Source organism: Nerophis lumbriciformis, linkage group LG05 (assembly GCF_033978685.3).
Source record: "Nerophis lumbriciformis linkage group LG05, RoL_Nlum_v2.1, whole genome shotgun sequence".
NCBI lineage: Eukaryota > Metazoa > Chordata > Actinopteri > Syngnathiformes > Syngnathidae > Nerophis > Nerophis lumbriciformis.
The window spans coordinates 6,430,001-6,453,584 of NC_084552.2; the positions used below are offsets into that span (position 1 = coordinate 6,430,001).

Here is a 23,584-nt window from a genome sequence, read left to right on the forward strand (position 1 = left end):
CTGAGGTTAAGGTAAAAGAGTGTGTGCTGTGATTAATCTATACACATGATTAATGCTATCAGTTTTAGTGATTAATCACATGAGTTAACTTGTTATATTTGACAGCCCTGAGTAAGGCTGAAACGACGCGTCGACGTAGTCGACGTCATCGGTTACGTAAATATGTCGACGCCGTTTTTGTGCGTCGGCGCGTCGCATATTTACGTCACTCTACTTTACTGTCATGGCGGAGCGCAAAGCAGACGATGCGAGCGAGGGGAAAAAAGCACGCCAAAAGTCGTCAAAAGTGTGGGAGTATTTCAATAAACGGCATAATAATGTTGTTGTATGCACACTGTGTCGAGCGGAAATGGCCTATCATAGCAGCACAACGGCTATGAACGAACATTTGAAAAGAAAACCCCCGACAGCGTTCTTGCCATCACCATCAACAAGTCAATCGTCCGCGTGCGTATACGTTGTCATTATTACACAAAAACATGAATGTGTCATTTGTATCTGCGTTGTAAATTCATAAACTAAAGCACCGTTTGCTCTGAGAGGCGCGTTTGGCGTGCCTGTTCAGTGTTTACAAAGACGCGCTCCTCTTTAACGCTGTGGAGAGGCGGCGGCGGCGAGCGAGCGGCGAGGCGGGGCGCGCCGGGAGCGACGCCGCAATCGTGCCCAGGTGCGCGATCCACGCAGTTGGAAGAGAAAAGAGTTTGTGTAAAATTAAAAGATTGTAAACCTGGCAAAGCCGTCTGGCGTTCAGTCTGTCGGTCCTGAAAGAACCCCACGGCACAAGACGTGTCACAAACGCTAACGTTAATTAGTTGTGCAAATACCTTTTACAACATTAACAGTTACATATACTATGTACAAACCAACAATTAACTTTCACTTTAATCATAATATCATTGTTGTGTTATTAAGCAAAATAAGCAATACTTTTACTTTTGTTGAAATGTTTACACTGTACACTTTTTTGTATTGGATGTTTATCTTTATTTTTGCACATTTTAGCAAATAAGCAATACTTTTACTTTTGTTGAAATGTTTACACTTGTTACAGAATATTTCCGTTTTGCACTTTTTTGTATTGGATGTTTATCTTTATTTTTGCACATTTTAAAGCAAAATAAGCAATACTTTTACTTTTGAAATGCTTATACTATTCCAGAATATTAAGATTTGCACTGGATGTTTACTTTTATATTTGCACATTAAAAAGCAAATAAGCTACTTTTAATTTTGTTAAATGTTAAAAGTTTTAAATGTTTACATTGTTACAGAATATTTTGTCATGTTGTTGTCAATGTTGACTGAGTGGCCATACTTTTTTTTTTGTAAATAAAAGCCATGCCTTTTGAAAAAACTGGCCTACATTTATTTTTTCCTCTTCATTTTAAATAAAAAAAAAAAAATCGGTAAAAGGAAAAATAATCTATAGATTAATCGAAAAAATAATCTATAGATTAACCGATTAATCGAAAAAAATAATCTATAGATTAATCGATAGAAAAATAATCGTTAGCTGCAGCCCTAGCCCTGAGCAAAAGATATTATGACATTTCTGGTCTGCCGGAGAGTAAGAAGAAGGATTAACTTGTGTTTCCCATTTCTATTACAAGCGAGTAACCAGAGCCTTTTAAAAAACAAAAAAGGATCAATATTGTAGCAACTTTTGGAGTGTCACGTATTGCTCTTCTTAACGAGCAGTGGGTGCTTCTGTGGGTTGAACTTTCTTGTACACGCTGCCAGTACCATGATTTCATCCGATCACTTTATTTCTCTTTTTGACATTTCTAGTGTTCCTAAGTACCGCTAGATCAGTGGTATCCAAAGTGTGGCCCGGGGGCCATTTGTGGCCTGAAGCTAGTTTTTTTTAAATGGCCCGCGACACATTCTCAACATTTAGTTATTGCAGGGAAAAAAAACATAACAAATTGGAATAAAAGAGCAAACAGGTGGAATGTAACAAGAACAAGTTGCAATGTTGACGCTAATAACACAAAACTGTCATTGCTCAAGAAATAATCATGAATCTGTCACAGAATGTTGGTGACGAACCCCAAGATGCAGAGAAGGCAGGCTTTGTGCAGGAAAACATGATTTAATGTCCAAAACAAATGTAAAACACAAACCAGGAACTAGGAATAGCCAAAGTGAAAACAGGAACCAGCAAACAGCTAACGGCTAACAGGATAACTCGAAACAAGGAGCTAGGAAACAGCAAACTGTAAATATTAGTGATGGGTCCGGCAACACCGATGCATCGGCGCATGCGTCGAGCTCATAGAGCAAAACCCTGTGTCGGTGCGCGTACCGCTTTTAGAAAGTCACGTGACCGATCATGAGCTGTTTTGGTCACGTGACCGATACGCCAACTGTGTCGCCTCCTCTGTGCCCTGTGAGCGGCTCTTTTCTACATCCATCCATCCATCCATCTTCTTCCGCTTATCCGAGGTCGGGTCGCGGGGGCAGCAGCTTAAGCAGGGAAGCCCAGACTTCCCTTTCCCCAGCCACTTCGTCCAGCTCCGTTCCCAGGCTAGCCGGGAGAGATAGTCTTCCCAGCGTGTCCTGGGTCTTCCCCGTGGCCTCCTACCGGTCGGACGTGCCCGAAACACCTTCCTAGGGAGGCGTTCGGGTGGCATCCTGACCAGATGCCCGAACCACCTCATCTGGCTCCTCTCGATGTGGAGGAGCAGCGGCTTTACTTTGAGCTCCCCCCGAATGACAGAGCTTCTCACCCTATCTCTAAGGGAGAGCCCCGCCACTCGGCGGAGGAAACTCATTTCGGCCGCTTGTACCCGTGATCTTGTCCTTTCGGTCATGACCCAAAGCTCATGACCATAGGTGAGGATGGGAACGTAGATCGACCGGTAAATCGAGAGCTTTGCCTTCCGGCTCAGCTCCTTCTTCACCACAACGGATCGATACAGCGTCCGCATTACTGAAGACGCCGCACCGATCCGCCTGTCGATCTCACGATCCACTCTTCCCCCACTCGTGAACAAGACTCCGAGGTACTTGAACTCCTCCACTTGGGGCAAGATCTCCTCCCCAACCCGGAGATGGCACTCCACCCTTTTCCGGGAGAGAACCATGGACTCGGACTTGGAGGTGCTGATTCCCATCCCAGTCGCTTCACACTCGGCTGCGAACCGATCCAGTGAGAGCTGAAGATCTTGGCCGGAGGAAGCCATCAGGACCACATCATCTGCAAATAGCAGAGACCTAATCCTGCAGCCACCAAACCAGATCCCCTCAACGCCCTGACTGCGCCTAGAAATTCTGTCCATAAAGGTTATGAACAGAATGGGTGACAAAGGGCAGCCTTGGCGGAGTCCAACCCTCACTGGAAACGTGTCCGACTTACTGCCGGCAATGCGGACCAAGCTCTGACACTGATTATACAGGGAGCGAACTGCCACAATAAGACAGTCCGCTACCCCATACTCTCTGAGCACTCCCCACAGGACTTCCCGGGGTACACGGTCGAATGCCTTCTCCAAGTCCACAAAGCACATGTAGACTGGTTGGGCAAACTCCCATGCACCCTCAAGGACCCTGCCGAGAGTATAGAGCTGGTCCACAGTTCCACGACCAGGACGAAAACCACACTGTTCCTCTTTTCTACAGCCGGTGAAATAATAACTAAGAAGAGAAATCGTCTAAAATGTAATACGTCGGAAAAACTTAATAAAACTTTAATAAAATTTAAAAAAAAATCCCAGTCCACAATACGTTCTCTTAGATTTCCATGTTATGATACATGTTCACATTATTTATTGACTGTATCTAAAAAAGATAAAAATATATTTTTTATTTAAATGAAGATATGAAATAAATGAAATACAATGACTTGGTTTATATTATTGTATATACTAGGGCAGGGGTCACCAACGCGGTGCCCGCGGTCACCAGGTAGCCCGTAAGGACCAGATCAGTCGCCCGCTGGCCTGTTCTAAAAATAGCACAAAGAGCAGCACTTACCAGTGAGCTGCCTCTATTTTTTTAATTTTATGTATTTACTAGCAAGCTGGTCTCGCTTTGCTCGACATTTTTAATTCTAAAAGAGACAAAACTCAAATAGAATTTGAAAATCCAAGAAAATATTTTAAAGACTTGGTCTTCACTTGGAATAAGCGGTAGAAAATGGATGGATGGATGGGTCTTCACTTGTTTGAATAAATTCATTTATTTTTTACTTTGCTTCTTATTACTTTTAGAAATACAATTTTAGAGAAAAAAATACAACCTTAAAAATGATTTTAGGATTTTTAAACAAATATACCTTTTTACCTTTTAAATTTCTTTCTCTTCTTTCCTGACAATTTAATTCAATGTTCAAGTAAATTTGTTTATTTTTTATTGTAAAGAATAATAAATATTTTAGCTTCTGTTTTTTTGACGAAGAATATTTGTGAAATTTTTCTTCAAACTCACTATGATTAAAATTCAAAAAAAATATTTTGGCAAATCTAGAAAATCTGTAGAATCAAATTTAAATCTTATTTCAAAGTATTTTGAATTTCTTTTAAAAATTTTGTTCTGGAAAATCTAGAAGAAATACTGATTTGTCTTTGTTAGAAATATAGCTTGGTCCAATTTGTTAAATATTCTAACAAAGTGCAGATTGGATTTTAACCAATTTAAAACATGTCATCAAAATTCTAAAATTTATCATAATGAGGAAAAATTACTAATGATGTTCCATAAATTCTTTTTTTTAATTTTTTCAAAAAGATTCAAATAAGCTAGTTTTTCTCTTCTTTTCGTCGGTTGAATTTTGAATTATAAAGAGTCGAAATTGAAGATAAGCTATGTTTCAAAATTTTATTTTAAATTTTTTCTTGTTTTCTCCTCTTTTAAACCGTTCAATTAAGTGTTTTTTTCATCATTTATTCTCTACAAAAAACCTTCCGTAAAAGGAAAAAAAAAATATACGACGGAATGACAGACAGAAATACCCATTTTTTTATATATATAAATGTATTTATTTAGCTATTCTTGTTTAAATCACACTTACGTGTAACTTACAAATGACAATATATTTATTTATTTAAGTGTGTATCAAACTGGTAGCCCTTCGCATTAATCAGTACCCAAGAAGTAGTTTTTGGTTTCAAAAAGGTTGGTGACCCCTGTACTAGGGCATAAAATCAGTGTCAGTTGAGTCGGTCCATAGGTTGCCTGTAGGGATTTTTAATGTCCAGCAGATGTCAGTATTTAGTGACACAGTATCGACACAGTATCAATACAGTTTTGCAATGTGTCGAAACGCTTCATGACGCCTCATCAACCCATCACTAGTAAATAGCTATTAGGAAGTAGCAAACAGGAACAGCTTAGCGCAAACAACGACAGGTGACATGGACAATACTCCAGCACAGACTGGATGGCAAGGCAGGTTTAAATAGCAGCTGGCTGATTGACAGCAGGTGTGGCCAGGTGCCAATCAGCCGCAGCTGAGGGGAAACAGCGCTCAGGGAGACAAGCAGGAAACAACCAAAATTAAAGCTGCAAGCAGCATTGGTCGGGCCCGCGTATTTGGCAGGTGCTTGTCCTAAGTGTCCCAATACGTTTGTCAAGTTTTAGTCCCAAGTGTCCCAATACTTTTGTCCAGTGTAAGTGTCCCAATACTTTTGTCCAGTGGTAGTCCTAAGTTTCCCAATACTGTTGTCTACTTTTAGTCGTAAGTGTCCCAATACTTTTGTCAAGTTGTAGTCCCAAGTGTCCCAATACTTTTGTCCAGTTTTCGGCTTAAGTGTCCCAATACTTTTGTCCAGTGATAGTCATAAGTGTCCCAATACTTTTGTCTAGTGTACCTACCTTGTCTGCATTGTGTGGGCACGCTGGTGCTTCCTGCTTTTAAGCAGCCATCTTAAAAAAACAGCAGCGCAGCGGTTCTTTGAAGGGTCATAAAATCAAAACCGGAGCAGGTATCAAAACTCTTTCGCCAACTTTTAATCAGAAGGGTTCAATCTCTCTCCTGTGTTAGTTTGAAGCTGAAACAACAAACGCGCTCAGAGGAGATAATGTTTGAAGAAAGGTGACCGGTTTTTACAAAAATTTTGTTTTGAAGGGGGAATAGCAAACTTCCTGTTGATTTTTGCTGGGCGTTGTCAATTTATGAAATGCAGTTCTAAGTGAGACCTACGTAGAGGTTTTTGTTTCATGTCTCTCCGACCTTCCCAGTGAGAGTTACAGGCAGTTTTGTCATTTTTTTCTTCCGAGGAGCAGTTTTTTCTGCGTTTTATTCAAAAATTGCGGTTGAGATTTGGGGTTAGGTTTTTTTTATTAGATCGCAATGTTTGCCAGTCCTGATGTGTGCGTTCAGTTTGGTGAGTTTTGAAGCATGTTAAGGGGGTCAAATTACAGCTCAAAGAGGCAAAAGTGACTGTTTTTAGTACTTTTTTGTCTTGAAGGGGGAATAGCCAACTTCCTGTTGATTTTAGCCCGAGAATGTACTATTATAAAATCTAGGTCTGAGTCAGACCTACATAGAGGTTTTCATGTCTCTCCGACCTTCCTAGTGGGAGTTACAGGCAGTCTAGTTGTTTTTTTTCCCTAGGGGGTGCTAGAGCGCAATTTTGAGTTTTGTGGTTCGGTTTTTTTTTTTAAATGGCAATTTTCGCAGGTCCTGATGTGTGGGTCAAATATGGTGAGTTTTGAAGCATGTTAAGTGGGTCAAATTACAGTTTAATGTGGCGGCGGAAGAATAAAGAATAAAGAATAATTAAAGCTGCAAGCAGCGTTGTTCGGGCCCGCGTATTTGGCAGGTGCTAGTCCTAAGTGTCCCAATACTTTTGTCTACTTGTAGTCTGAAGTGTCCCAAGACTTTTGTCTAGTGTACCTACCTTGTCTGCATTGTGTGGGCACGCTGGTGCTTCCTGCTTTTACGCAGCCATCTTAAAAAAACAGCAGCGCAGCAGCATCAGCGCAGCGGTTCTTTGAAGGGTCATAAAATCAAAACCGGAGCAGGTATCAAAACTCTTTCGCCAACTTTTAATCAGAAGGGTTCAATCTCTCTCCTGTGTTAGTTTGAAGCTGAAACAACAAACGCGCTCAGAGGAGATAATGTTTGAAGAAAGGTGACCGGTTTTTACAAAAATTTTGTTTTGAAGGGGGAATAGCAAACTTCCTGTTGATTTTTGCTGGGAGTTGTCAATTTATGAAATGCAGTTCTAAGTGAGACCTACGTAGAGGTTTTTGTTTCATGTCTCTCCGACCTTCCCAGTGAGAGTTACAGGCAGTTTTGTCATTTTTTTCTTCCGAGGAGCAGTTTTTTCTGCGTTTTATTCAAAAATTGCGGTAGAGCGCAATTTTGAGATTTGGGGTTAGGTTTTTTTTTATTAGATCGCAATGTTTGCCAGTCCTGATGTGTGCGTTCAGTTTGGTGAGTTTTGAAGCATGTTAAGGGGGTCAAATTACAGCTCAAAGAGGCAAAAGTGACTGTTTTTAGTACTTTTTTGTCTTGAAGGGGGAATAGCCAACTTCCTGTTGATTTTAGCCCGAGAATGTACTATTATAAAATCTAGGTCTGAGTCAGACCTACATAGAGGTTTTCATGTCTCTCCGACCTTCCTAGTGGGAGTTACAGGCAGTCTTGTTTTTTTTTTTTTCCTAGGGGGTGCTAGAGCGCAATTTTGAGTTTTGTGGTTCGTTTTTATTTTTAAATGGCAATTTTCGCAGGTCCTGATGTGTGGGTCAAATATGGTGAGTTTTGAAGCATGTTAAGTGGGTCAAATTACAGTTTAATGTGGCGGCGGAAGAATAAAGAATAAAGAATAATAAAACCTTACAAATTCAATAGGTCCTTATGTCCCATTGCATAAGGACTCCCTTTGAGAGTCCTTATACAATGGGCCATGCGGGCCCTAATAAAACCTTACAAATTCAATAGGTCCTTATTGTTACGATCCGCTGCCCGGATCATAGTTTGTTTATGTTTTAGTCGCGTGTTTTCAGCACCTTGATTTTGTTTGTTTTCAGTTGCCATGTCAACCGATTACATGCACCTGCCTCTGGTTAGTGTTCGGGACGCGCACCTGTTGCCCGGGCACTAATCAGAGGGCTATTTAGTCTTTGCACTGGCCTCACTCAGCCTGGCTTCCTAGTTTGTTCTTACACAACTGATGACGACGATTATTTCCTGTTTCTTAGCTACTAGTTCTCACGCTAGCTATTTTGTTTTACTAGCTCCCACGCTAGCCCTTTTGTTTTGCCTTTTGTACTACGTGTATGTTTTTTGTTATTCACCGTATGATTTATTTGTTTAATAAATCATTTTCCTACCTGCAAGCTGTGTCCGAAGCCGTCTGCATCCTTGGGAGAACCACACCCGCATCACTATGCGACCACGTCGTTTCACTTATGTCCCATTGCATAAGGACTCCCTTTGGGAGTCCTTATACAATGGGCCATGCGGGCCCTAATAAAAGCGCTGACGGGAAATGAAGACAAACACAGAGGAAAAACTAAAAAACTAAACAAAACTGTCAGGGACAAGCCTGACAGAATCTAAATTAATGCTGTTATGAATTATCGAGGCTTCATCAAATATTCCACTTTGACTTTGTTTTGGGGGAAAATATTGCATCTTTTGTGTGTTTGCCATCAAAACTAACTTTTCAGAGACAAATGTAAATGGGTTATACTTGTATAGCGCTTTTCTACCTTCAAGGTACTTTGACACTATTTCCACATTCACCCATTCACACACACACACACACACACACATGGCAAGAGCTGCCATGCAAGGCCCTAACCACCACCCATCAGGAGCAAGGGTGAAGTGTCTTGCTCAAGGACACAAGGGACGTAACGAGGTTGGTAGAAGGTGGGGATTGAACCAGGAATCCTCAGGTTGCTGGCACAGCCACTCTCCCGTCCCCGGCAAAAAGGACATAAAACCAACAAAAAAACATTATAAGAACTTCTAAGTGACAGAGAGCTCTGAAGTTGATCGAGAGCTTCAAGTGTTGAAAAGTCAAAATGATGTATGATTTATTTTGAAGACTTTTGTGAGTGGGGCCCTTTTGGATCTCTGAGAATTTTGATGGGATTTTTTTTTTTTTTTCAAACTGCCATTGTTTAAAAATGAATAATGAATGAATGAACTAGAAGTTCCAGAAACTAAAAGTTCACGGTGGTGTTTTTTGCTTGTAAAAATGGAATGAAGTGTGAGGAAGTTGCAAACAGCACCTTTGAGGCTCCAATGACTTCACATGAAATATTCCACTTTGAAAAATATGAAGATGATCTGGAGTTGAAAAAAAAATCACAATATGACTTATTTTTAAACATTTTATGACTTACACCCTTTGGGATCCCCGGAACCAAACTTGAGGGGAGCCCTAAAAGGTTTTAAAAAAATCATTCCATTGTATTGGGTTATGAAAGTGAAAAATATCAATTTTTTTCAGTGTGTGGCCCTCAGTGGGAAAGGTTTGGGCCCCTGGTGACAAACATGATAACTGCTAATTGATGATTTAGCAAGACTGTAACTTGTACTGGATGTTCTGTTGTGTCACACACACACACACACACACACACACACACACACACACACACACACACGCACACTCACGGTGTCACATTCCTCAAACAGTCTGGGGTCCCTGGTGTGGTAAGGGCGGCCGCAGGGAGCCGGTACTGTACCCGGGTTACATAACTTCATCACTTGGATTATTTTCTTCTGCGTTGATGTTTTGGCTGGAGCTGTGCCAAGCATGATATAACAGCAGCGATTGGCCCCTGACACACATTCACAAACACATAAACACTGCATACACATATACACGGTATACACATATACACGGTATACACATATATACTGTATACCAGAGGTGTGGACTCGAGTCACATGACTTGGACTCGAGTCAGCCTCGAGTCATGAATTTGATGACTTTAGACTCCATCCATCCATCCATCTTCTTCCGCTTATCCGAGGTTGGGTCGCGGGGGCAGCAGCCTAAGCACGGAAGCCCAGACTTCCCTCTCCCCAGCCACTTCGTCCAGCTCCTCCCGGGAGATCCCGAGGCGTTCCCAGGCCAGCCGGGAGACATAGTCTTCCCAACGTGTCCTGGGTCTTCCTCGTGGCCTCCTACCGGTCGGACGTGCCCTAAACAACTCCCTAGGGAGGCGCTCGGGTGGCATCCTGACTAGATGCCCGAACCACCTCATCTGGCTCCTCTCGATGTGGAGGAGCAGCGGCTTTACTTTGAGCTCCCCCCGGATGACAGAGCTTCTCACCCTATCTCTAAGGGAGAGCCCCGCCACCCGGCGGAGGAAACTCATTTCGGCCGCTTGTACCCGTGATCTTGTCCTTTCGGTCATAACCCAAAGCTCATGACCATAGGTGAGGATGGGAACGTAGATCGACCGGTAAATTGAGAGCTTTGCCTTCCGGCTCAGCTCCTTCTTCACCACAACGGATCGATACAGCGTCCGCATTACTGAAGACGCCGCACCGATCCGCCTGTCGATCTCAAGATCCACTCTTCCCTCACTCGTGAACAAGACTCCGAGGTACTTGAACTCCTCCACTTGGGGCAAGATCTCCTCCCCAACCCGGAGATGGCACTCCACCCTTTTCCGGGCGAGAACCATGGACTCGGACTTGGAGGTGCTGATTCTCATCCCAGTCGCTTCACACTCAGCTGCGAACTGATCCAGTGAGAGCTGAAGATCCTGGCTAGATGAAGCCATCAGGACCACATCATCTGCAAAAAGCAGAGACCTAATCCTGCAGCCACCAAACCGAATCCCCTCAACGCCTTGACTGCGCCTAGAAATTCTGTCCATAAAAGTTATGAACAGAATGGGTGACAAAGGGCAGCCCTGGCGGAGTCCAACCCTCACCGGAAACGTGTCCGACTTACTGCCGGCAATGCGAACCAAGCTCTGACACTGATCATACAGGGAGCGGACCGCCACAATCAGACAGTCCGAAACCCCATGTTCTCTGAGCACTCCCCACAGGACTTCCCGAGGGACACGGTCGAATGCCTTCTCCAAGTCCACAAAGCACATGTAGACTGGTTGGGCAAACTCCCATGCACCCTCAAGGACCCTGCCGAGAGTATAGAGCTGGTCCACAGTTCCACGACCAGGACGAAAACCACACTGTTCCTCCTGAATCCGAGGTTCGACTATCCGGCGTAGCCTCCTCTCCAGTACACCTGAATAGACCTGACTTTAGACTCGACTTGACAAAATGTAAAAAGACTTGCAACTCGACTTAGACTTTAACATCAATGACTTGTGACTTCACTTGGACTTGAGCCTTTTGAATTGACATGACTTGACATGACTTGCTACTTTCCCCAAAACCCAAAGATGAAAAAGTTATTCGGGAGCGCTCCGTATTTTTCATTGTGTACTTGTCTATCAGCGTTGCGTGTGTCAGCTGGTGTGCTCTCAGTACAACAGCCAATCAAATTAGATCTACTTTGTTTTCATCACACAGCATTCATCCAATCAAATTGCAGGACAACCAACAAAGAAGACATGTCCAAACCACACGCCAGTGAACAAAAAATGATACCTAAAATAATTTTGTTTGGGTATAAAAATTACGAGGTGGTCAACACAAAACGGTTTGCAGTATGCAACACATGCGGTTCGAAAATGACTGATGGAGAGGCTACAACTTCCAACTTCGTCCGGCATTTGAAGTTGCACAAAGAACGGTAAGTTTTGAATGTAAGATAACGTTTATTGGCTAAGTAACGTGACTTTTATTTGCTGTGTAGTTAAATCAGTGAGGCTGTAAACTCACTGCTAACGTTATAACGTTATTGCAAACACGGGAATCTGTTGCAGTTCACTACCTTATTCATACTTTTTGTTCAGTGATTTTTTTCAAGCAGGGTTACGTTAGTCAATATATCACACGTAACGTTAGACGGCGGTCAGCAGCACCGCGTATTTTAGCCACGTAAAAAAAGACAAAAATAGTAAAATAAAGGTCAGTTAAAATGTATACTATATTATGAATATGTGTACCGTTTTAGCTAGCTTTCTGACATACTGTTGGTTGTTTACCTCAGTGGTCCCCAACCACCGGGCCGCGGCCCGGTACTGGTCCGTGGATCGATTGGTATCGGGCCGCACAAGAAATATTTTTTTTATTTTTTTTTATTAAATCAACATAAAAAACACAAGATACACTTACAAGTAGTGCACCAACCCAAAAAACCTCTCTCCCCCCTTTTGTTCTGGGCATTGAACATGAAGACTCTTCCTTCACTGTTCCAAGTGGCCATGAGAGTCTTGGCAGTGCCTGCCTCCAGTGCTCCAGTGGAGCGAGTTTTCAGCCATGGTGGCATCATACTACGCCCCCATCGTGCACAAATGACTGACAGACTCTTGGCTAATTTGGTCTTTTGCAAATGCAATGCAGCATAGGGCCCTGACATATAATAAGTACAACTTTTTTGTTATGTTCACGTATATGTCATGTTTTTTCAATGTTAACACTTTTGTACAAATAAGTACATTTGCACTTTATTTTTCAATGTGTTTGTTCTGTAAAGGAATGAGTTAATGTTTAAAATGACTGGTTAATAGTGCTATTATAAAGTGCAATGTCAGCACAATTTTCTTTCCTGCAATTTAAAAAGCACTTGTTTTAATAAATAAATACAGCGTTTGAAAAGCATACACAATCTGTGTTAATATATTAGTCTGTGGTTAAAAGGACTTGAAAGGACTCGAAACTCAAAATGCAGGACTTAGGACTTGACTTGAGACTTTCCAGTCTTGACTTTGGACTTGACTCGGGGCTTGCCTGTCTTGACTCGGGACTTGACTCGGACTTGAGGGCAAAGACTTGAGACTTACTTGTGACTTGCAAAACAATGACTTGGTCCCACCTCTGGTATATACATATACACTGTATACACAAATATACTGTATACACATAATTCTGTATACACATATGTACTGTATACACATATACACTGTATACACATATACACTGTATACACATATATACTGTATACACATATTTCTGTATACACATATACACATATATACTGTATACACATATACACTGTATACACATATATACTGTATACACATATTTCTGTATACACATATACACTGTATACACATATACACTGTATACAAATATATACAGTATACACATTTCTGTATACACATATACACTGTATACACATATATACTGTATACACATATTTCTGTATACACATATATACTGTATACACATACAGTATACACTGTATACACATATACACTGTATACACATATATACTGTATACACATATTTCTGTATACATATATACACTGTATACACATATATACTGTATACACATACAGTATACACTGTATACACATATACACTGTATACACATATATACTGTATACACAGATTTCTGTATACATATATACACTGTATACACATATATACTGTATACACATATACACTGTATACACATACATACTGTATACACATATTTCTGTATACACATATATACTGTATACACATATATACTGTATACACATATTTCTGTATACACATATATACTGTATACACATATATACTGTATATACATATTTATGTATACACATATATACTGTATACACATATACACTGTATACACATACATACTGTATACACATATTTCTGTATACACATATATACTGTATACACATATACTGTATACACATATATACTGTATACACATATTTCTGTATACACATATATACTGTATATACATATTTATGTATACACATATATACTGTATACACATATTTCTGTATACACATATATACTGTATATACATATTTATGTATACACATATATACTGTATATACATATTTATGTATACACATATATACTGTATACACATATTTATGTATACACATATTTCTGTATACACATATATACTGTATACACATATACTGTATACACATATATATACTGTATATACATATTTATGTATACACATATATACTGTATACACATATTTCTGTATACACATATATACTGTATACACATATACTGTATACACATATTTCTGTATACACATATATACTGTATATACATATTTATGTATACACATATACTGTATACACATATTTATGTATACACATAAATTATAAATAAATAATATAATACACTGTATACACATATTTCTGTACACACATATATACTGTATACACATATACACTGTATACACATATACACATATATACTGTATACACATATATACTGTATACACATATTTCTGTATACACAAATTATAAATAAATAATATAATACACTGTATACACATATTTCTGTATACACATATATACTGTATACACATATACACTGTATACACATATTTCTGTATACACATATATACTGTATACACATATACACTGTATACACATATATACTGTATACACATATACACTGTATACACATATATACTGTATACACATATACACTGTATACACATATACGCAGTACACACTTATACACTGTATACACATATATACTGTATACACATATACACTGTATACACATATATACTGTATATACATATACACTGGTGTGGCTGTTTCAAGATGCACAATAAGGAGGCACTTGAAGAAAAATGGGCTGCATGGCCGAGTCACCAGAAGAAAGCCATTTCTGCGCAAATATCCCAAAGTATCCCGCTTACGTTACGCCAAACAGCACAGAGACAAGCCTCAAAACTCCTGGAACAAAGTAATTTGGAGTGATGAAACCAAAATTGAACTTTTTGGCCACTTGACCATGCAGCCCATTTTTCTTCAAGTGCCTCCTTGTTGTGCATCTTGAAACAGCCACACCACCATTTTTCAGAGAGTCCTGTATTTCAGCTGAAGTTATTTGTCGATTTTTCTTTGCATCTCAAACAATTTTCCTGGCAGTTGTGGCTGAAATCTTTGCTGGTCTACCTGAATCCCTCATTTTCCACTTCTTAATCAGCGTTTGAACACTGCTGATTGGCATTCTCAATTCCTTGGATATCTTTTTATACCCCTTTCCTGTTTTATGCAGTTCAATTGCCTTTTCTCGCAGATCCTTTGACAATTCTTTTGCCTTCCCCATGACTCAGAATCCAGAAACATGTGTGCAGCACTGGATGAAAGATGCAATGGTGTGTCAGAAGCCCAGAAACTCACTGACCTTTTATACACACACATTCATTACAAACAAACATGTCATAGGGTGATGATTGGAACCTTGATTAGCCATTCAAACCTGTTTGTGTCAACTTTTGTGCATGTTATCAGATCAAAGTCACTGGGGTATGTCAACTTTTGATCAGGGTCATTTGGGTACTTTTTGTCATTTTGATTTAAAAAGAGTAAACACAGTTGTTTGCCAATAAATATCTTCACACAACCATTAAGCATGAGTGGAAGAAAGGTTTTTGTGCTATCATTCATATTCTCTGAAGAATGGCCAAGAAATCATACATTCTCCCATGGTATATAAACTTATGGGCACGACTATATATATATATATATATATATATATATATATATATATATATATATATATACCCACGCCAGGAAACCAGCCAAAAAAGAACAGAAAACGAAACGACATCATCTGGTACAACCCCCCATACAGCAAAAACGTCTCAACGAACATTGGACACAAATTCCTCAATCTGATTGACAAACACTTTCCCAAAGACAACACCCTAAGAAAAGTATTCAACAAGAACAACATTAAATTGAGCTACAGCTGCATGAACAATATACGACAAATCATCTCAAACCACAACAAAACAATTGCAAATGAGCCGTCGACCCCCAGACAGAGCGACTCCAAAACCAACAAAGGATGTAACTGTCGAAAGAAACCTGATTGCCCTCTCAACGGGGGGTGCTTACAAACATCAGTTGTCTACCAATCTAAGGTAATACGCAAGGACATTAACACATCCGACACATATGTAGGATTAACCGAGGGAGAATTCAAAACCAGATGGAACAATCACAAGGCTTCTTTCAGGAACAAAAACCTGCGAAATACCACAGAACTCAGCAAACACATTTGGGACCTCAAAGACAATAATGTTGAATATTCAATAACATGGCAAATTCTTGCATCCAGCACACCTTACAATAGTGGTAATAAAAGATGCAACCTATGCTTGAAAGAGAAACTGTTTATTATTTACCGTCCAGACCTGTCATCCCTCAACAAGCGCAGCGAAATTGTAACAACATGCCGCCATAGACGGAAACACCTCCTAGGTAACACATGAGTCAATCACCACGCCCCTAGGCCAGCCTGTACCCACCCACTCTGTGCCCTATATAAACCATGGTATGCGAATGCTCCCATTAAAATCTCCTGACGATTGAGGGTACCCCCCCTCATGAAACAGGCCTGTAGAGATGAAATAGTCTTGTGATTTTTTTCCCACACATACATATATTGCGCTCTACTACGGTATCGAGCACTATTTTTTGGATAACCTTATTAAGACATATATATATATGTATATATATATATATATATATATATACACACATATATATATATACAGTATATAATTTATATTTATTTATTTTGCCGTTTTTGTTTACATGTTAAAGGTGTTTTAATGAATATACATGCATGTTTAACACTTATAGATTCCTTTCTTTCATGAAGACAAGAATATAAGTTGGTATATTACCTGATTCTGATGACTTGCATTGATTGTAATCAGACAGTAGTGATGATAGCGTCCACGTTTTCAAATGGAGGAGAAAAAAAGTTCCTCCTTTCTGTCTAATACCACATGAAGGTGGTTGGTTTTTGGCATCTTGTTTGTCCAACTTCCATATTCGTTTTTATACACTTTGCAAGAAATACATTGGCGGCAAATTCCGTAGCTTGCTAGCTTGTTTGCGCTGGCTTTCGGAGACTCTTGTTTTGAAAGCGCAGGCGCGATGGAGCGGCACTTTTATTGTGAAGACAGGAACTGTGCAGTCAGTCTTTAGGCTTTTGACGGGATGTACGGTTGAAATAAAAAAGGGTCTTTTTTCCTTCACACTTTTGATTGATTGATTGAAACTTGTATTAGTAGATTGCACAGTACAGTACATATTCCCTACAATTGACCACTAAATGATAACACCCCAATAAGTTTTTACACTTGTTTAAGTCAGGTCATGTGACCGCCTGGCTCTGTTTGATTGGTCCAACGTCACCAGTGACTGCATCTGATTGGTGGAACGGAGTGAACGTCACCAGTGACTGTATTTGTTGAAACGCAGGCACTATGAAGGTCTGTCTGACAGACCAAAACAAACAAAGCGTGCATTAACAGATCGATAAAAATTAGTAGCGAGTAGCGAGCTGAATGTAGATAAAAGTAGCGGAGTAAAAGTAGCGTTTCTTCTCTATAAATATACTCAAGTAAAAGTAAAAGTATGTTGCATTAAAACTACTCTTAGAAGTACAATTTATCCCAAAAGTTACTCAAGTAGATGTAACGGAGTAAATGTAGCGTTACTACCCACCTCTGTCATTTATATATATATATATATTAGAGATGCGTGGATAGGCAATTATTTCATCCGCAACCGCATCAGAAAGTCGTCAACCATCCGCAATCCACCCGATCTAGCATTTGATCAGAACTGCATCCGCCCGCCATCCGCCCGCACCCGCCCGTTGTTATATATCTAATATAGACGATGCAAGGCATTAGTGAGGTTATAAAGCTTTTGCCTGTTAAAGAAAGGAGACTGATCCAACGCAGCACAGACATTCGCGTGCCACGCTGTCACGACCCAGACGCACACCAGTGCGCAATCACATGGGAGCCGCGCTGAGCGCACCTCGACCCGCTGATAAAATCTAATTTTTTTAAATTTCATCCGCCCGATACGCGGATAATCCGCGGACTCCGCGGTTGTGCCCGCAAACCGCGCATCTCTAATATATACACACACACACACACACACACACACACATGTATGCACTATGATGATATATTATTGTTTCTAAGATGATATATTATTTCTCATGTATGCGTCCTCCTGTTCCTTCTACTGATCTCCATGACGTCAGCATGTCGTAACATCTCCTCTCCACACCCACACACACACACACACACACGCGCGCACACACACACACGCACGCGCGCTTGATGAGCATTCATGACAACAAAAGAGCCTCGTGATTGATTCATTCTCTCACACGCACACGCACACTCCAATCCCATCAGCAAAGGACTGAGAAGATGCGCATGCGCGTACTAAGAAGTCTTGTTCTGACGCACATGCGTGGTTGTTCCACGCCAGGTAAGTAATTAGAAAAGTAGCACACATTTCTGTGAAACGGTATAGTTCGACTTACACTGGTGGGGTGCAGGAGCGGAAGTGGCAGCAGACACAGCGGGATGAAAAGCACAACAATCAGATTCCTCGCCCTCCACAGCTTCCGGAACAGATCCATCCTGGCCGCGGCCTCCAGCCTCATGGGTGACCCGGGGGACCCGGTGGGTGACCCGGTGGGTGACCCGGTGGCGGGTGACGCTGGGCACGACGCGCGCGGATCGGCGGACGAGCGAGTGGAGCGATCGTGACTCGGGGGCGGAAGTGTCAAAGTTGTACTTCCTCCAAGACTCACGCAAAAAACTGCTTTCTCCGATCTGGACGTTCAGGTGAGGCTGCGTGCGCGCTTTTATGGGCCTGCTCTGATATGCTAATGAGCCATCGCTGTGCGCCAACCTCTGCTTGTGTCTCAGCCAATCACATGTCGGCTATGTTTGCATGAGGGCGTGCCTGTGCGCAGGCGCGGTGGTGACGATACTGCCACTTTTCCTACGATCTGATATCAAGTATACGGCAATATGCCAATTCTTTTTTTTTTTTTTTTTTTTGCTTTTAATTTGCTATTCATGATTATAATCATAATAACACGCATGATAAATATCTTGGCTAAAGAAACGTATTTGTGGACAATTGAATCTATTGATCCTGTTCCATTCACATCATAAATACAAGATCAAAAATAGAATACTAAGAGTCTCTTGTTTCAAATATTTTACTTCTATTCTATTCAGTGTTGATCATTATTATGATCAGAATAAAACCATTTCTGTTTTTCAAATAACATTTTGTTGCACAGTTAATTCCTCGTGTCAAACTCAAGGCCCAGGGGCCAAATCTGGCCCGCCACTCATTTAATGTGGCCCGCAAAAGCCTTGAAATAATATGTATATGATCTTCTCTTATCTTCCTTCTTTCCATTTTCCATCCATCCATTTTCTACCGCTTATTCCCTTTGGGGTCGCAGGGGGCGCTGGAGCCTATCTCAGCTACAATCGGGCGGAAGGCGGCGTACACCCTGGACAAGTCGCCACTTCATCGCAGGGCCAACACAGATAGACAGACAACATTCACACTCACATCCACACACTAGGGACCATTTAGTGTTGCCAATCAACTTATCCCCAGGTGCATGTTTTCGGAGGTGGGAGGAAGCCGGAGTACCCGGAGGGAACCCACGCAGTCACGGGGAGGACATGCAAACTCCACACAGAAAGATCCCGAGCCCGGGATTGAACCCAAGACTACTCAGGACCTTTGTATTGTGAGGCAGATGCACTAACCCCTCTGCCACCGTGAAGCCCTCTTTCCATTTTGACAGAAAAAAAAAAAAAAAAATGCATATCCTTTTAAAAAAAAAGGATATGCATTTTTTTTTTTTTTTCCCATTTTGACAGAAAAAAATGCATATCCTTTTAACTTTAATAATATCTAAAAGCTAAAGAAATACTCTACTATCATGCATGTCAAACTTGTTTTTAGGTCAAATAAAGATACTGATAATAAATATCTGCTTGACTTAGGATTTCAAAGCAAGTTATCCATCAACTTTTCAGAATTTTATCCACTAGCGACGCTGAGATCATTATTCATGCGTTCGTTACGTCTCGTCTCGACTACTGTAACGTATTATTTTCGGGTCTCCCTATGTCTAGCATTAAAAAATGACAGTTGGTACAAAATGCGGCTGCTAGACTTTTGACAAGAACAAGAAAGTTTGATCATATTACGCCTATACTGGCTCACCTGCACTGGCTTCCTGTGCACTTAAGAAATGACTTTAAGGTTTTACTACTTACGTATAAAATACTACACGGTCTAGCTCCGTCCTATCTTGTCGATTGCATTGTACCATATGTCCCGGCAAGAAATCTGCGTTCAAAGAACTCCGGCTTATTAGTGATTCCCAGAGCCCAAAAAAAGTCTGCGGGCTATAGAGCGTTTTCTATTCGGGCTCCAGTACTATGGAATGCCCTCCCGGTAACAATTAGAGATGCTACCTCAGTAGAAGCATTTAAGTCCCATCTTAAAACTCATTTGTATACTCTAGCCTTTAAATAGCCCCCCCTGTTAGACCAGTTGATCTGCCGTTTCTTTTCTTTTCTCCTCTGCTCCCCTTTTCCTTGAGGGGGGGGGGGGGCACAGGTCCGGTGGCCATGGATGAAGTGCTGGCTGTCCAGAGTCGGGACCCGGGGTGGACCGCTCGCCTGTGCATCGGCTGGGAACATCTCTACGCTGCTGACCCGTCTCCGCTCGGGATGGTGTCCTGCTGGCCCCACTATGGACTGGACTCTTACTATTATGTTGGATCCACTATGGACTGGACTCTCACAATATTATGTCAGACCCACTCGACATCCATTGCTTTCGGTCTCCCCTAGAGGGGGGGGGTTACCCACATATGCGGTCCTCTCCAAGGTTTCTCATAGTCATTCACATCGACGTCCCACTGGGGTGAGTTTTTCCTTGCCCGTATGTGGGCTTTGTACCGAGGATGTCGTTGTGGCTTGTGCAGCCCTTTGAGACACTTGTGATTTAGGGCTATATAAATAAATATTGATTGATTGATTGATTGATTGATTGAACTTGTAGACTCTAAAAATGACTTGATTTTAAGGTAAAAGTTGCCCGAATTTTACTGTAAAAAAACTGGGGTAGCATTTTTCCATTTACAGTAACATGCTGTAAAACACTATCTTCATTTTTACGGTAAAATTGTGGCAACTGAACTGCCAATTTTTCACTACAAAATCAAAACACTTTTTACAGTGTATGTAAAAAAATATACTAATCTGTACTAATAATATCATTAGTTGATATTCAGAAATGATTCCCAGTTAAAAGTTAAAGTTAAAGTTAAAGTAGCAATGATTGTCACACACACACTAGGTGTGGCGAAATTATTCTCTGCATTTGACCCATCACCCTTGATCACCCCCTCAGTGGCCCTCCGTGAAAACCACTCCTGTTTTATTCCATACTTGATGATTTTGTATTACTCCTCTGCACATATTTTGCCTTGTACTGTATATACAGTAAGTGTGGGCAATTTTACAAGTGTTAGTATCATTTTGCAACAAAAAAAATCGATTCAGATCCTATTTGCAATTCTTATTTATTATGGTTCTGAATCAATTTAGCATTTTCTAGAATCAAATTCTTAAAAGTATAAATATATTGTGAGAATCAAAAAATGGCAAATGTATCATAAGTGATACATACGCTTTTGAGCCCTCTACATCTTCAGTGTAATCAGTTTTTCCCTAAAACGCCTGACGTGTCAGATCAGATGCATGCAGTACACATATAATCCAGATGAGGGCAGTAATTGACTCATTAGAGGGCTGTCCAGTCAAGATGGTCACAAAGAAGAAAGGAGAAACACCGAATTTTTACAATGCGCCCTCATCCTTGCGCTCTGCTTGTCGCACCTGGGGACACGCCCACGACCGAGCACATCCAGGGACGCGCCGGGCACGTCTCCGCCCTGCAGCAGCCACCAGCGGCAATCATTCACCGGCAATCAGCGCACCTGCCTGTAACCTACTCAGTGGCCTAGTGGTTAGAGTGTCCGTCCTGAGATCGGTAGGTTGGGAGTTCAAATCCCGGCCGAGTCATACCAAAGACTATAAAAATGGACTGAACTCTCACTATTATGTTAGATCCACTATGGACTGAACTCTCACTATTATGTTAGATCCACTATGGACTGAACTCTCACTATTATGTTGGATCCATTATGGACTGTCCATCCATCCATCCATTTCCTACCGCTTATTCCCTTTGGGGTCGCGGGGGGCGCTGGAGCCTATCTCAGCTACAATCGGGCGGAAGGCGGGGTACACCCTGAACAAGTCGCCACCTCATCGCAGGGCCACTATGGACTGGACTCTCACTATTATGTTAGATCCACTATGGACTGGACTCTCACTATTATGTTAGATCCACTATGGACTGAACTCTCACACTATTATGTTAGATCCACTATGGACTGAACTCTCACTATTATGTTAGATCCACTATGGAATGGACTCTCACACTATTATGTTAGATCCACTATGGACGGAACTCTCACTATTATGTTAGATCCACTATGGACTGGACTCTTACTATTATGTTAGATCCACTATGGACTGAACTCTCACTATTATGTTAGATTCACTATGGACTGGACTCTCACTATTATGTTAGATCCACTATGGACTGAACTCTCACTATTATGTTAGATTCACTATGGACTGGACTCTCACTATTATGTTAGATCCACTATGGACTGAACTCTCACTATTATGTTAGATCCACTATGGACTGAATTCTCACTAATATGTTAGATCCACTATGGACTGAACTCTCACTATTATGTTAGATTCACTATGGACTGGACTCTCACTATTATGTTAGATCCACTATGGACTGAACTCTCACTATTATGTTAGATCCACTATGGACTGAATTCTCACTAATATGTTAGATCCACTATGGACTGGACTCTCACACTATTATGTTAGATCCACTATGGACTAGACTCTCACTATTATGCTAGATCCATTATGGACTGGACTCTCACACTATTATGTTAGATCCACTATGGACTGGACTCTCACACTATTAACCAAATCCACTATGGACTGGACTCTCACACTATTAACTAGATCCACTATGGACTGGACTCTCACACTTTATTACCTACTCAGTGGCCTAGTGGTTAGAGTGTCCGTCCTGAGATCGGTAGGTTGGGAGTTCAAATCCCGGCCGAGTCATACCAAAGACTATAAAAATGGGACCCATTACCTCCCTGCTTGGCACTCAGCATCAAGGGTTGGAATTGGGGGTTAAATCACCAAAATGATTCCCGGGCGCAGCCACCGCTGCTGCCCACTGCTCCCCTCACCTCCCAGGGGGTGATCAAGGGTGATGGGTCAAATGCAGAGAATAATTTCGCCACACCTAGTGTGTGTGTGACAATCATTGGTACTTTAACTTTAACTTTAATGAAGGAGCTGCCTTCAGAAAACTGCACAACCTGCCATGCCAGTGCCGGAATATAGTCTTCTGTACCGTAAGCCGATACCCAGCTGGATGCTCTCTCTCTGTCCTGATCTCTGTGTCTTCCCTGTGTTGATTGTCGTGTCCTCCCTCACCCCGCAGTTCCCTGTGTGCATCCCCGAGTCAGGATGTGTGTCGTGTGCTCCTGGATCTTCCCTGCCTTCCTCGCGCTCCCTGGTTCTCGACTCCTCGCTTGCCCCCGGACTACGACGACTCTCTGCTGCCTCCC

General features: G+C 41.3%; 1 protein-coding gene across 2 annotated transcripts in view; it reads right to left on the minus strand.

Annotated features, from left to right (window-relative positions):
* The window catches only part of slc13a4 (solute carrier family 13 member 4), a 111,193-nt gene extending 92,716 nt beyond the window's left edge, over positions 1–18,477 (minus strand). For both annotated transcript variants that reach the window (XM_061961369.2, XM_061961367.2), the window contains exon 1: positions 18,335–18,477. In XM_061961369.2, the coding sequence (XP_061817353.1) occupies positions 18,335–18,457 (123 nt within the window). In that variant the 5' untranslated portion in view covers positions 18,458–18,477. The remainder of the gene's footprint in view (positions 1–18,334) is intronic.
* Between the last annotated feature and the right edge of the window lie 5,107 nt (positions 18,478–23,584).